At 34.7% G+C, this 14,955-nt stretch overlaps 1 protein-coding gene across 1 annotated transcript in view; it reads right to left on the reverse strand.

The window, feature by feature from the left end:
* Positions 1 to 554: 554 nt before the first annotated feature.
* Positions 555 to 14,955, reverse strand: part of LOC132160207 (receptor-type tyrosine-protein phosphatase C-like) — a 53,550-nt gene continuing 39,149 nt past the window's right edge. Inside the window, exons 7-12 of the mRNA XM_059569948.1 lie at positions 2,284 to 2,433; positions 1,981 to 2,130; positions 1,495 to 1,715; positions 1,309 to 1,369; positions 868 to 970; positions 555 to 757 (exon numbers count right to left, since the gene is read on the reverse strand). Coding sequence (XP_059425931.1) covers positions 664 to 757; positions 868 to 970; positions 1,309 to 1,369; positions 1,495 to 1,715; positions 1,981 to 2,130; positions 2,284 to 2,433 — 779 coding nt within the window. The 3' untranslated portion in view covers positions 555 to 663. The remainder of the gene's footprint in view (positions 758 to 867; positions 971 to 1,308; positions 1,370 to 1,494; positions 1,716 to 1,980; positions 2,131 to 2,283; positions 2,434 to 14,955) is intronic.

Below are 14,955 nucleotides of genomic sequence, written 5' to 3' on the forward strand. Positions count from 1 at the left end.
CTGCAGGGCGGGATTTGCGCTGAACGTGGAGACTTCCGCCACTTTATATGTTCGTTTAGAAACACAAAAATGTACTTATATTCCGCGCACAAAATATTGCATTCCGTCATTCGGTACACACGTGCACCGTACCGAAACACCTGTATCGAAACGTTCCGGTATGAATACACGTACCGTTAAACCCCTAGTAATTAATATTATTACAGAGCTGATGTAAACAATTGTGAAATAAGGTTGTAATGTCTTGTCTGCATCCAGAGGCTCTTAATTCCTGTACTTGTGTCAGTCCATAACACATCTTGTTCAACTTTTCAGACAAGTGAATATGTCCTGATATTTAAACCTCATTTCTGTATTGCACTGCATCTATGGTCCAATCATTTGTTGACATAATACTGTAAAGCAAGATTGTCGCAAACAATTAATTTAAACAAATCTTTAACATTAAATGCTGACAGAAAATGTAATAAATGTACATATTTATTTTTAAGTGTTAACAAATTGCTAATTTTCAACTGTGACTTAAGCATAAAAATACTTTTTGCGGTCACTGTAAAGAATGTCAAAAAGTTGTCTTTTCTTTGGATATGCAGTCATCTATTCTGATATTATACTGGTTTTAATTTTAACAGTATTTGTGAATAAAACTGCAGCCATCCATATTCACTTCCTGGTCTGTTGTTTTGTCTCCATTCTTTGTACATGCATAGGAACATTCACATATACACAATCTTCATCTTCTCCATCTTCTCCATCACTGTGGAGAGCAATTCCATTAGAAACATTGATGAACATTTGATGAACGTTCACAGAAAACATTGTGTCTTAAGAGTTCAGAGGACAGCTGGGATTTACTGTGACACTGACCGCTTTCTTTTGAGAAGGTAAATTTTGAAGAACACCAAGAGCAGCGCAATTGATATCACAACAATCAGGAAAACCAGCAATCCAACGACAGCCTTATCGTTGTCTGGGGAAGAACACATGAAATTAGGCTGAATAAAATGCTTCCAGTATGTTGGTACATTTAAAGGTGCCATCTTCAGTTGTTTTCTTCATTAAAAAGGTTTTGCAAAAGGAAGTGACCAGCCAAATAATCAGTTTATCTTTATCCTAGCATCCCCCATGTTTTTGTACACTTCTTCTTGCAGAATATAGTGTGTGTGTGTGTGTGTGTGTGTGTGTGTGTGTTGGCAATGTTTAAAGCACTTTGGGAAAGATGATACGCTGAACCGATAATAGTGATAGAGCTGAACTGAAATGGCAAATATCTCTAGTTGTGCTGGAACAAGAAAAGGTTTTTCTTACACTGAGTAGTAGCTTCAGAAGTAATGAAAGCTAAATCTCCTTCTTTATTCTTGGCTGTAATCTGAAAATAATACATATTTACTGTGAAACAAACATGAAAACATTGCATAAACAGCAATTCCAAAACTAACTCTTTGGCATGCATGAATGACAGATGGTGAAAGAAACTAAGTGGGATTTAGGTACCTTAATTTTATATGTTGTAAGGTAGTAAAGATCTTGAAAATGAAATGAACATTTAGTTTTGGGTTTTTTGGTGATTGGACGTTCTCCATTGTATGTGATTTCAGCTGTGAATGTTCCCTCTCCTCCATTCCAGACTATCTTTGGTCCATTGTTTTCACATTTTATTTCAAGAGAATTGTGAGAAGGGTGAGTTTCTTCAATTTCTGATCTGAAAATGGGCTCTATCAAACAGAATGAATCAAAACATATTTTAGACACACAATGACCTTTCATTTACATACAATTAGCATTTAATTGCAACATTTATGAAAACTTCATTCAGCAGTAAATTGTTAATTGATTGTAAAGATTAAATTATTAACAAAACACATTATAGATAGAAAATGCATGGGGTAAAGCTTAATATCCATAAAATAACTGCAAAATGAAGAAGGACAGAGGAAAGAGATCTAAAGGAAAAAAAGAAGAAGAAGAGGAAAAACTTACTGTCAGAAAGCGTTTTACTGTTACCAGTGTAAATATCATAATTTGTTTGGTTGACTGTTCCAGTAATACTGCATTCATAGTCTGTATATGGCAATAATCCAGTAATGATACAGACTGTACTAGTGCCACTGTCTTGTGTACAGCTCACACCTGAAAAGACAAAACATACCTGAATAAGACACTGAACATCTATTACCTCCACTAATATCATAAAAGACCCTGGAGTATTATTACAGACAATGTGTGGATGATAATTTCAGTGATGGTGTATTGGTAAAACAACAGGAAAGTTGGAGCTCTTACGATGATTGTTTCCATCACTGCCAGGGGTTTTGCAGCTGGCTGAATAACGTTCCCATTCAATCCCTGAGCATCGATCTCCCTCGAGTGAAGTCCAGGAGATTTCCAATGAGCTGCTGGATAGGGGCTGAAATCGCCCATTCTTTTGCCAGTCTGTAATAAAGAAAAATAGAAATCACCAACTATTCAAATCAAATCTTCGCTATTCATAGTTGAGTGTACACAAGGCTTTCCATGACTCAAAAAAAGAAAAGAAAAAAAAAAGTACAGTTGTCTTATTTGGATTCCTCGTTCACACTTGTCAGTGTATTGAATAACATTAAATATAAATATCAACTTTTGTTAAAAAAAATTACATCCTTAAAATGTAACAAAGAAACAGATGAAAAAAAAAAAAAAATACTAATCTTTAGTTTAATTTATGCCTTGCCGTTTAAGTGAAGTCAAGGTGATATAGTAAGTTTCCTGATGAAAAGAACAGAGTTAAAATTCACTAATAAAACATAGTGGACAAATTAAAAGAATGAAACCAAATATGTTGTTATAATATAATGATAAAAACCCTTTGATTGTTTAACATTATATATTAAATATTTTTTAGTATATTTTCATATAATATTTTGCCTTTTAAAAAGTGCTGTTTGAAATCTTCTTCTAAAATTAGCTTTATTTCAGGCTCCTATCTATGTTCAGTTACTTTTCTTTGATGAAAATGAAAATAACTATAACTTTATTAACTTTATTGGCATCGAATTACTAAAGAAGCCTGATAGAACTGCACATTTTAGAAAAACATTTCAAATGGCACTTAGAGGCTTTTGCATCTGAACTCTTATCTAAATATATAAATATCTAAATATGTTAAACATCATTTGGGAAATATCTGAAAAAGGACTGAAATTTTATAGGGGCCAATAACTTTATAATTTTATATATATATATATATATTAGGGGTTGCACAGACTAATCGATTAGTCGACTTTAATGCTCTGCCATGACACTTTAAGCTTATATATGGAATGATATTGCGGACTTTATTCAAAAGGAATTTCAAATTGTATTTGCAATTGCTTTTTCAATTTGTGGACGCATAAAATGTGACATAATCCAAACGCAAATGCAAATCGCGCATTACCGTTTTCATTTTCGATTAAGTGAATGCACAGTGTCTGCCAAATTTAACATGGAATAGCAAAGTCCGTTTGCAATTGTGTTTCCCATATCTTACGAGCTATGAGCCTGTCATATTTAAATAGCAAAATTAATTACCACATTTGCCTTTTCACTCTCTCTGCACTGTGCATGTAAACTGCCAAAACTCAAATGGAATCGCAATACCTTTTGCATTTGAATTTCCAACGTCTACATGGAAACCTTTCAATCAAGTGACAGGGGTGGGGCCATTTTATTGGGCGTGTTTGCATTGGGAAGTGACGCCACTCACAGTCGACGGTAATAAATAATTATTAATTAATTTGTGTGGACTTTGTCATCTAAATACTTAATAACCAATAAGATTAAGGATGTGTCTTACAAATTACTTCATCTTTTCTATCCTGTGAAGCTTTAAAAAAGATGTTTCCTGCTATTGACACCTTATGCTCTTTTTGTGGTGCTGAACACGAATCCATTTCTCATCTCTTCTGGGAATGCACATATACAAGTCTGTTCTAATAGAATTTTTGTATCTTCGATCGTACTAAAATGTACCATGTTTTTACTAGGGTAAATATGAGTTAACGATAGTGTTTATAATTAAGCCACAGTAGCCACAAATGTACAGTTGTCTGAGACCTTATTGTTTATTTTCATAATAGGTAAACACAGGCCACAAGTTAACACGGTCACATTTCCTTGATTCAGCAGCTGATATCAAGCTCATAGCTCGTAAGATATGGGAAACACAATTGCAAACGGGCTTTGTATTTCCATTTTAAATTTGGCAGACACTGTGCGTTCACTTAATCGAAAATGAAAACGGTAATGCGCGATTTGCATTTGTGTTTGGATTATGTCACATTATGCGTCCACAAATTGAAAACGCAGTTGCAAATACAATTTGCAATTCCTTTTGAATAAAGTCCGCAATATCATTCCATACTTATAGAGGGTGCAACAGAATAAGAAATCTCAGAAGGACTTTCACATTTATGTTTCCAAACAGGAAATGAAAATAAATGAAGATTCTGAAAGCGCTCCACAAGACATGTGTGATTATATTACTGAACGCTCGAAACTAAACGGGAGAATGCACGTTTAAAACATCTATCAGTACAGGCAAATCGCTGTTCTAATTTAATGGGCTGCTGCTCTATAACGCACACACATCGCTTCAGACAGAAGCTTGTACGTCACACGCAGATCGCTAGCACAGAACCATTCAGCGCGGTAATATAGTCAACACTGTTCTGTGAGTTCAAGCATATATTTCTTAATAACTAAACCACACAGCCTCCCTACTAGTAGAGAGACGCTGCCAGGTAGATTTAATTCACACACACATTCAAATGAATCTTTTCTGTGCTACTTTATCTGTATCTGATTTAGAACGAGCAGAAATCTGTGAGAAATATAATGACCCAAAGACAAAAGAACTGATAAAAATGAGCTGTTATAGTAGCAACAGCCATGTGGGCAGCACCGTTAGCCTGTGCCATAGCTGTGCACACGGTGTTCGATTCTCCGGTCCATTAATGACATCATCAGTGACTAGTCGATTTTGACTCGACTTTCAATCAATAAAAAAAAAACCCAGAAGTCATTCAACCCCTAATATATACATTGAAGACAAAATTATTAGCCCCCTATAAAATTTCAGTCCTTTTTCAGATATTTCGCAAGTGATGTTTAACAGAGCAAGGTAATTTTAACAGTATTTCTTATTATATTTTTAATCTGGAGAAAGCTTATTTCAATTTGACTGGAATAAATGAATGATGTAAAAAAAAAATTGCTACGGAACAAATAACTGTTGTTCAATGGCTGTCGTTAACTAACCTAACTTGCCTAATTACAGAGGTGGAAAGTAACGAATTACATTTACTCGCGTTACTGTAATTGAGTAGCTTTTTTGTGTACTAATACTTTTTAAAGTAATTTTTTAAATCTGTAATTTTACTTTTACCTAAGTATATTTTGTTTGAAGTATTGTACTTCGCTACATTTTAAAACACATTAATTACTGAGTAAAAAAAAATAAAAATAAAAAAAATAAATCGCTCCCTGGAAACAACGGCAGTAAATAATGGGCAGGAGGGCAAACTGGCGCTAAAATCACAAGAAAGATGCAGACGGTCAAAACAGGCGTTAGTGGTGCAGACACCGCTGAAAACGAAACCCCGTCATATTCTGAAGTTGAACTCGAAGGAAACGAAGTGAACCCATGGCCATATGTATGCTCTATTATGCAGTGTAAGCTGTACTTGCCTAGGAAGACCAAACTAGCAGCTTATAAAATCTCGACAAGACATCAACCCTTCGCAAGAATGTAGAGGTAAGCTAAATAATTGCATCGTTGCATTGGTGGCTAAAATGAAGCTTTGACATTTTAGCAAGAGGTTTTGCACAAATTAGCCAAAAAGAGAGTGGTGAGGAGTGTGCTATTTTTGTTTTAATGATGTGCGCGCGCATTTATTGTGCGTTCTTTCACTGTGTGATTCAGTCTCCTAAAATGCATTTAGAATGATCACAAAATGTAAGATATAGGGGCAGAAAATTCAAATGCTGCGTTGCAACGTGATCTCATGAGAATACGTGTCTATTTTTACGTTAAATGTGGTTCTACCACACGTACATTTACTTACGTTTTCATGCACATAAAAACGTACAACTTAGACGTATATTAAATCAAAATCACACAAAGAATGCCATCTTTTCCTCCAAAAATCATCATGAATATATACATATACATAACAGTTCAGTAAACAAGTTAATTAAGAGACTTGCGTTTTAGACACCATTATTGCCTTTTTTAGCTCTATTTCTACAACAGAAAATAATTCCAAACACAACCGTTTAAATGATTCGGTTCAATCGCAATGACTCACTTATTAACAGTGACTTGCTGACACATACTGGCCATTTTAATTTCACATTTAAAGTATCTTTTGATTTTTTTAAATAATTAGTTTCTTATCATTTCAAATGAGTATTCAACATTTTATGTCTTGTATATCAAAACATTATTCATGCATTTGTAACTGCAGGTTAAATGCATTCTTGTCCTGCACTAAACAGTGTAATACATCTAAATGCCACTTCCAATGAATCTTCTGCATTAAAAGATGAGTTTGTTGATACTGATTTGCCTGGTAACAGCCCAAATGTTTTATTATTCTAAATAACTGATTCCTTTAATTAAAAACAACTAGTTTGAGATTAATAGACCTATCCCAGGGGTGTCAAACTCAGTTCCTGGAGGGCCGTAGCCCTGCAGAGTTTAGTTCTAACCCTGCTCCAGCACACATATCATGTAGTTTTCAAATAAACCTAAATGATTAGTATTTTTTATAAATTAGTAAATTTTAAATGAGCTACTTTTTACTTTTACTTTAGTAGATTTTTAGACTGGTACTTTTACTTGTACTTAAGTAAAATTTCATTAATGTAATGGTACTTTTACTTGAGTAGAATATTTTTGTACTCTTTCCACCTCTGCCTAATTAACATAATCCTCTAAACCTTTAAATTACACTGTAAACTGATGATGAAGTAAAATAATATGTATTGACATCATGGCAAAGACAAAAATAATAGTAAAAAAAGGAAGAGAAGCATAAATACATTTAACGAAGCGTTTTCAAGTCATGAACTGCCTTGAGAAGTATTAACTATTACTTAGAGAATTAGAAGTACAAGAAGTTTGAAGAGACCCACACAGTGGAGAACAGCGGCAGGAAGGGAAAGATATACATTCTTTTTTTTTTTACTATTGAGAGAGGTTTCTAAAGACCCAAGAACAACTGCCGAGACTCTATTGAATGATTCAGTCAAGTCTCAATGAAGACGGACACTAGAGGCTCGGACAGGAATAGACTGCGTTGCTGTAGACCAAGAAAAACACCTCTTCTGAAGAAGAGACACCTCCAAGCTAGACTGAAGAAGGACATCCTGGAGAAAAACTATACATACTGGAAACACGTCATTTGGTCAGATGAGACAAAAGCAGAGCTCTTTTGGTCAGGTGACAGGTGCTCAACCCAGAGAACACCGTCTCAGAAGTGAAACATGAAGGTGTGAGTGCAATGCTTTGGGGTTGATTCAGTGAGTTCGGAACTGGGAAACTCGTCAGGGATGAATCTCATCTGTCCGTTTAGTAATATATATTGTTTTTTGATAGTTATCATGACATTGCTGGTAAATATTCTCAGGTGTGCAGGAGAGAAAAAAAAGGAAGAACTCTGAATTAGTGCCATCTGTTTTTTTAAATGAACTCACCACATTTGATCTGAATGAGGAGCTCATGGCTCTTGATGGGTTGTTTCTCACGAGGATATTCTCCAGTGCAGCTGTACTGTGTGTTTGGTAATAATAACACTGGGGTATTTAAACTATAAACTGTGCCCTTTTCTGATAAATAAAGAAGATAAAATTAATTAATCATCTGCTTGTCTATTAAATCATCAACAAATCTATAGTATGAAAACAATAATAACAAAAAAAAAATGTGATTATGAATTCACAGTCCCATCAAACATGTCCAGTACTTACTGTTCTCATTATTGATGCAGTTGATGTTAAGCAGTGCAGCATTACATCGTTCTGGTTTATTCATCCATTCAAACTGAGAGGGAATAGTTTTCTTGAAGTTTATGTGCGGCTTGACTGAAACAAAAACATTCAGTTCATTAAAAATAAATAAATAAAATACAGATCAAACTTTTCAAGTCACATCACAAACATGTCAGCAACAAACAGCAATGAATTGACAATGAATGTGAATTAAGATATCAAACTAAATGTAGAATTAAAATGCAAGTAATATAAAATTTTTAACATTTGTGTAAAACTGCTTTAAATATGTTTGAATTTTGTTATGATACACAACATATGCTGGCTATACTTGAAGCAAAGAAATATATATTAAACAGATATTAATAATCAGTGTTTGAAATGCATCTATAGAAATGTATAATGTATATCATTGTATTTAACTCAGTCATTTTGCAATTAATGCCAATAAAATTAAAATTGAGAACACTCCTGTGTTTTGTGACCAGTTCAAATTCACACTCATGAACTGAAAAACAGTCAATTCTACATCATGAGAGAGAGATTGATTTAACATTCATCATTATTCTACAGACATTTCATTTGTGTTTAAACAGCAGTAAAAATTTAACTGAATAATGATACATCTGTTTCTTTATTAAATACCGACCTGGGGGCAGATCAACATTCATTGTGTAGTTACATGTGTCCAGTACAACGATGTGTGTGGATGCACAAGAGTTTTGCTCCGTTATTTCAACACATTCAGTCAGATCCCATTGAATACCAGTGAATTCTCCTTTCAATCACACTTCATTATCTGTCACGCTTGTCACAACAGTTTTTGGAACGGTTTCTCCATTTTCTGTACAAGAAACGAGAGACAAATATAAATACATAATACTTCACAATCTATTCAGCAACATAATACAAACCTGAAATATAAGAATTGTTATTGCTCCCTATGATGTTAAAATAAATTATAAAGAGTATTTGGAGACTTAAAAATCACATTTAAAAACTATCATTGCGTTATGTAACAAAATATTATTCTGTTAAGTGTAAACAAACTGGATATTTTAAGTGTGAGGTCACTGTAAATTATGTCCCATCTGAGTCTATTTCAGCTTGTTTTAATTCATGCAGAAATCTTCTTTTTCACACTTACTACTGGAAGTAAAGGTGTTGTTTCCACTGAGTTTACAGTCATCCACACTGACGCTGTACACAGTGCATGGTTTTAACCATTCAAAAGGAATTTTAAAGACAGTCTGGTTAGATATTTGCTGAGCACGGATCTCTTTGTGCTTATCCTTTATCCTGATTGTGTAAATTCGGTCCTCAGAGCCGATGATATTCACCACATGAGCTTCGTTTTCTTTCACACTCTCCAAAACGCTGTACTGACCTGTGTGTAAGTGTGTATGAACAGTCACAAATCCATAAGAAGAAACTGTGTCTTGAACAACACAATTAAAGTTGACTTCACACAGCAGACAAACAAATACTCACATGTGCTTTCTGTGGTACCTGAGAAAAACACATATTTAAATGTTAATCATCATAAATCAAGTAATTTTTTCTCAATAAACATTTATAATTACATCAGAGAGCACAAGTGTTGTGGAGTTACCCGTGATGCTGGTGGATGTGTGTAAGGTTGAGGTGGGTTGTGTGGAGGTGAGAGATGTGATGGTCGTGATTGGAGGTGAGGTGATGGAGTCATTACTTGAACCTGGTTGAGTTGCTAGTTGATAAAAGTTAATAAATAAAACTGTCTGGCCAGACTACAGATGTACTGCAAGGTTCAATTAATGAATTAATAATGCATTTCAAGAAGCAAATCATTACCTTGATCTGGTGATAGTGAGGTTTGTGTAGGAGTGTGTGAGGGTGAGGGGCCTGTTTCTAATGTTCATGATATTGAGCATCACTTTATGTAATTCACAAATATATTAAATATTGTACTAGTATTAGCATTAGTCATGGTAAATGAAACAATTAAAAATTTACACTAAATTGAAGCTGACATTAGCAATAACACTTCAAGGAGGTATAACCTGAAAAACTGTGTAATGATTGTGAAATATTTTTAATGTTTGAATACAAATATATAAAAATGTTACAAATTAACTTTAAAATTAACAATATAATTATTAACATAATAGTTAACATAATTAATGATACACTTTATTATTTTTTAATGTGAAAAACTATAAACACTACATTTCTACAAACCTGCCAGGTGTTTTTAAACGAGACCAGTAAACCAGTAAAAGGATTTAGTTCAGTACAGAATAAATTATTGTTGGAAGACTACTATATTGATACGATCCCCACTCACCTCCTTCAAGTGATCTCTTCTTCAATCATACATTCACTTACTCACGTTATCAACTCCTCTCTTCACTCTGCAACATTTCCCTCAGCATTCAAGCAGGCTCAGGTAAGCCCACTGCTTAAGAAACCATCTCTAAATCCAACCCTTCTAGAAAACTAACTACTTCTGCCATTCATTGCAAAGACACTTGAGCGAGCTGTGTTCAACCAGTTTTCTATGTTCCTTGTACAGAACAACCTCCTGGACAGCAACCAATCTGGCTTCAAAAGTGGCCACTCAACTGAGACTGCCCTGCTCTCGGTTACTGAAGCTTTGCAACTAGCAAGAGCAGCTTCAAAATCCTCAGTACTCATCTTACTGGACCTGTCTGCTGCTTTTGACACTGCTATTCACCAGATTCTCCTTTCCACACTCAGGTAGGTTTAATGGGGCTAATCAATGTAAATAATGGTTTAATAATTAAACAGATGTTTATCATCATTAACTCTATTAAAAGACCTGGTGTAGCCTAAAAGTGCTTGCTTGGGGCAATCAATCAATCAATCAATACCTCTTGTTCAGTGATATTATGTTTGTGTGCACTGCATGATAGGATGGTCAGATGTGTGGTGGATGAAGGACAGTGTCTGTGTGTGTGTGTGTGTGTGTGTGTGTGTGTGTGTGTGTGTGTGTGTGTGTGTGTGTGTGTATGAGTGTGTGTGTGTGTGTGTGTGTGTGTGTGTGTGTGTGTGTGTGTGTGTGTGTGTGTGTGTGTGTGTGTGTGTGTGTGTTCTTGTTTTTGTGACACATCAGGCCACAACTCTGTATAACGACATGGGTATGACACAGGAATTACAAGGAGAGGGTGAGGTGTCCTCATTTTTCAAAACGCTTATAAACCATACAGAATGAGTTTTCTTGAGAAAGTAAAAATGCACAAAGTTTCATGTGAGGGTTGTGTGTGAAAGTAATGCAGGAGTTTGATGGCATCTTTATGTTCAGTGGTATTTGCAGATGTGTTTGATGCTTAGAAATAAAACATTCTAAATTTAATTAAAATAATGTTTTGCAGCCAGACTTTTAATAGTTTAGTATAGCGTATTTTTTTATAAGTCGCATCAGTCCAAAAATACGTCGTGATGAGGAAAAAAACATATATAAGTCGCGCCTGACTATAAGTCGCAGGACCAGCCAAACTATGAAAAAAAGTGCGACTTATAGTCCGGAAAATACGGTAATTATTTATAGGAATTAAATGGTCAACAGTTTTAGTGATTATTAGATTGAAATTACTGCTTGATGCGCAGCTACTGTACTTTACCCACATTACCTCACCAAACACAAAATGATGATAATGCAGCACAGGAACTGGATTTTTTGATGAACAAAAATAAATGTTTGATATTAGTATCTATATTGCAGTATTATTGAATATGAAGCCTGGTGTTGCCTAAAATGGCTTGCTTCTCCTCCATGATTATCAGCTCTCCTACATGATTATGTGGCTAAATTAATTTTACTTTTGGGACTTAGCAATGTTTTTTTTTTTTCTCAGAACAGATATGGGATAATTTAATTGAAAACCACTATTGCAGAGGAATGTATAGACATTTATGGGCAGATTACTTACAAATTTAAGCCCATTACTGATTCCAAATTGCATGGCAATTATTTTTTTACCTTTTATCCTATTGATTTATTTAGAATAATAATAATTCTTTGTATTGGTCTTAAGTTATATTCTAATTTTCTTGTATAAGAAATAAGATTTTGTATAACAATAAGATTATTGTTAAATAATATTACTGTTAATATTATTTAATGGACCTGAGCTAACATGAAGGGATAATCTTTTATTAAGATGAACCAAGAAATATAATGCTCATTGTTAGTTTAAGTCAGTTAATGCATTAACATTAATTGAATATATTGTAAAATGTTAATGAAATTGATGCTTTTATACATAAAAAAAAAAAAAACAGGTAAATAAATATTACAAAAGTTTTTAACAAATATCTAAGAATTTTCTTTTTTTTTTCTTTTTTGATTTCTCCTTTTCATCATCTCGAACATCTTTACAGTGCTTTAGAGTACCATTAATTTGCGTGTGCATTAATTTGCCAGTAAACAAGGTGCAGCACATGCAGGGTCTACGTCAACAACACCACACACATTCCCCATGGGTCAGAGAGCTCTCAGATTTCATCAGAAATATCTTAATTTGTGATCTGAAGATAACTGAATGACTTAACAGATATTTTATAAGCAATGTTTAAACTGGAACTTAATAATTCAATCTCAACCTGTTCTGCATGTTATTCTGTACTTTTTCATTCATTTTTATTTCTTGTCATTACCAGTCTTCCTGTGAAGAAATCCTGAACGAGCGTCAAAGGTTCAAATGAACTCAGATGAAAAGCTACTGAACGCATTTTTAAGAATGTTCACATGAGGTAAAAATAAACCATGTTCAATTTGTACATATTGTGCTGGCTTTATTTGCTACAGAAGAGGCCTATGCTAAAAAAATATTTTCAATCTCTGCATAATGGATTTTCCATTTATGGTCCGGAAGAAAATGTTAATCTACAGAAATTTCTGTTTTAATGTTGAAGGAAGTGTCCCTAAAGTGTCCGTAAATTTAACAGACAATGTCCTGGTAATTTTCAGAAAATTAATTGTTATATGCAAATATTGGTTGTGTTGTTGCTGTCCTTAATGGCACACATTTCGGATTGATGATAAATTAACATGTTTCCTCAAATAGGATTTCTTAGGACTTTTAGTATGTTGTTCTAGACACCTCATAGAAATGATCTATGCTGAAAAAAATTATTTTACAATTATTTTTATTTTTGGCTCCAAAATGAGTTAGTTTGCCTGGACTATTTGTTTTATTCTCAACTTTTACAAAAGAGCACGGCCTGCTGGGAAATCTGTTCGATGAATCATTTTATTTCTCATCGTTAAGTTTCTTATCATAGGCTACGTCCTCAAATGTTATTGCTAGGTTTGTCTTTCTGAGAGGTGGCGGTAATGCGCCGTTAAGTTGGTTTGCCAACCGCCATAAAACACAAAAAGAAGTCTTTCTGAGAGTGTCTCATCTAACTTAATAGTTGTTAACAGCCAAGCAACTGCAATGTTCAGCAAGCCAAAAAGTGTTGCTCAAAAATGAAAAAGATAAGAAAGCTGCAGGTTGTGGCATCAGTGATTGACACTGTTAGATGATGGCTAACTGGCAGCATACAATTCAAGCAAGTGTTTAAATGGTCGGTCAAGGTGTAAAATTAAGCTCACAATGTTGCATGTCATTTTCATGAATGTGTGCCTGCAATTCTCAGCGCTTTAACGGCATTGCAGCTAAAGCTAAGATAAGGTGACCAGATGTCCGAGACCAAAACCGGGGACATAATCCCAAAATTTTGGAAAAAACGGGGACATTTTCAGTTTGACTGTCAATCTGATTGAAATACAAACAAGTTTTATCTTAAAAAACAGGGACATAGGTAGTTTTTTCTGTATTTTCCCAGAGGCAACCAAAAACGGGGACTGTCCCCTGAAACCGGGGACGTCTGGACATCCTAAGCTAAGACTACCTTTTAAAATTCAGCACATTAGCGCAAATATATGCCATGATATTAAAAAGTTGATTCAGTTATCCTATAATTGGGTCTATTCTGTGCTACAATCATAGGCTATTTGTATAGCACAGTAGCGCTATAGCAGATGCAGCTTTAACATAACACAGACTGGTGCGCAAATAACAGCCTGTAACTGCTATCTACGAAGCAAACAACATTTCACTTGCACGTTTAAGTACAACCCGAATTCCGGAAAAGTTGGGACGTTTTTTAAATTTTAATAAAATGAAAACTAAAAGACTTTCAAATCACATGAGCCAATATTTTATTCACAATAGAACATAGATAACATAGCAAATGTTTAAACTGAGAAAGTTTACAATTTTATGCACAAAATGAGCTCATTTCAATTTTGATTTCTGCTACAGGTCTCAAAATAGTTGGGACGGGGCATGTTTACCATGGTGTAGCATCTCCTTTTTTTTTTAAAACAGTTTGAAGACGTATGGGCATTGAGGCTATGAGTTGCTGGAGTTTTGCTGTTGGAATTTGGTCCCATTCTTGCCTTATATAGATTTCCAGCTGCTGAAGAGTTCGTGGTCGTCTTTGACGTATTTTTCGTTTAATGATGCGCCAAATGTTCTCTATAGGTGAAAGATCTGGACTGCAGGCAGGCCAGGTTAGCACCCGGACTCTTCTATGACGAAGCCATGCTGTTGTTATAGCTGCAGTATGTGGTTTTGCATTGTCCTGCTGAAATAAACAAAGCCTTCCCTGAAATAGACGTTGTTTGGAGGGAAGCATATGTTGCTCTAAAACCTTTATATACCTTTCAGCATTCACAGAGCCTTCCAAAACATGCAAGCTGCCCATACCGTATGCACTTATGCACCCCCATACCATCAGAGATGCTGACTTTTGAACTGAACGCTGATAACATGCTGGAAGGTCTCCCTCCTCTTTAGCCCGGAGGACACGGCATCCGTGATTTCCAACAAGAATGTCAAATTTGGACTCGTCTGACCATAAAACACTATTCCACTTTGAAATAGTCCATTTTAAATG

Source organism: Carassius carassius, chromosome 16, assembly GCF_963082965.1.
Source record: "Carassius carassius chromosome 16, fCarCar2.1, whole genome shotgun sequence".
Classification (NCBI taxonomy): Eukaryota; Metazoa; Chordata; class Actinopteri; order Cypriniformes; family Cyprinidae; genus Carassius; species Carassius carassius.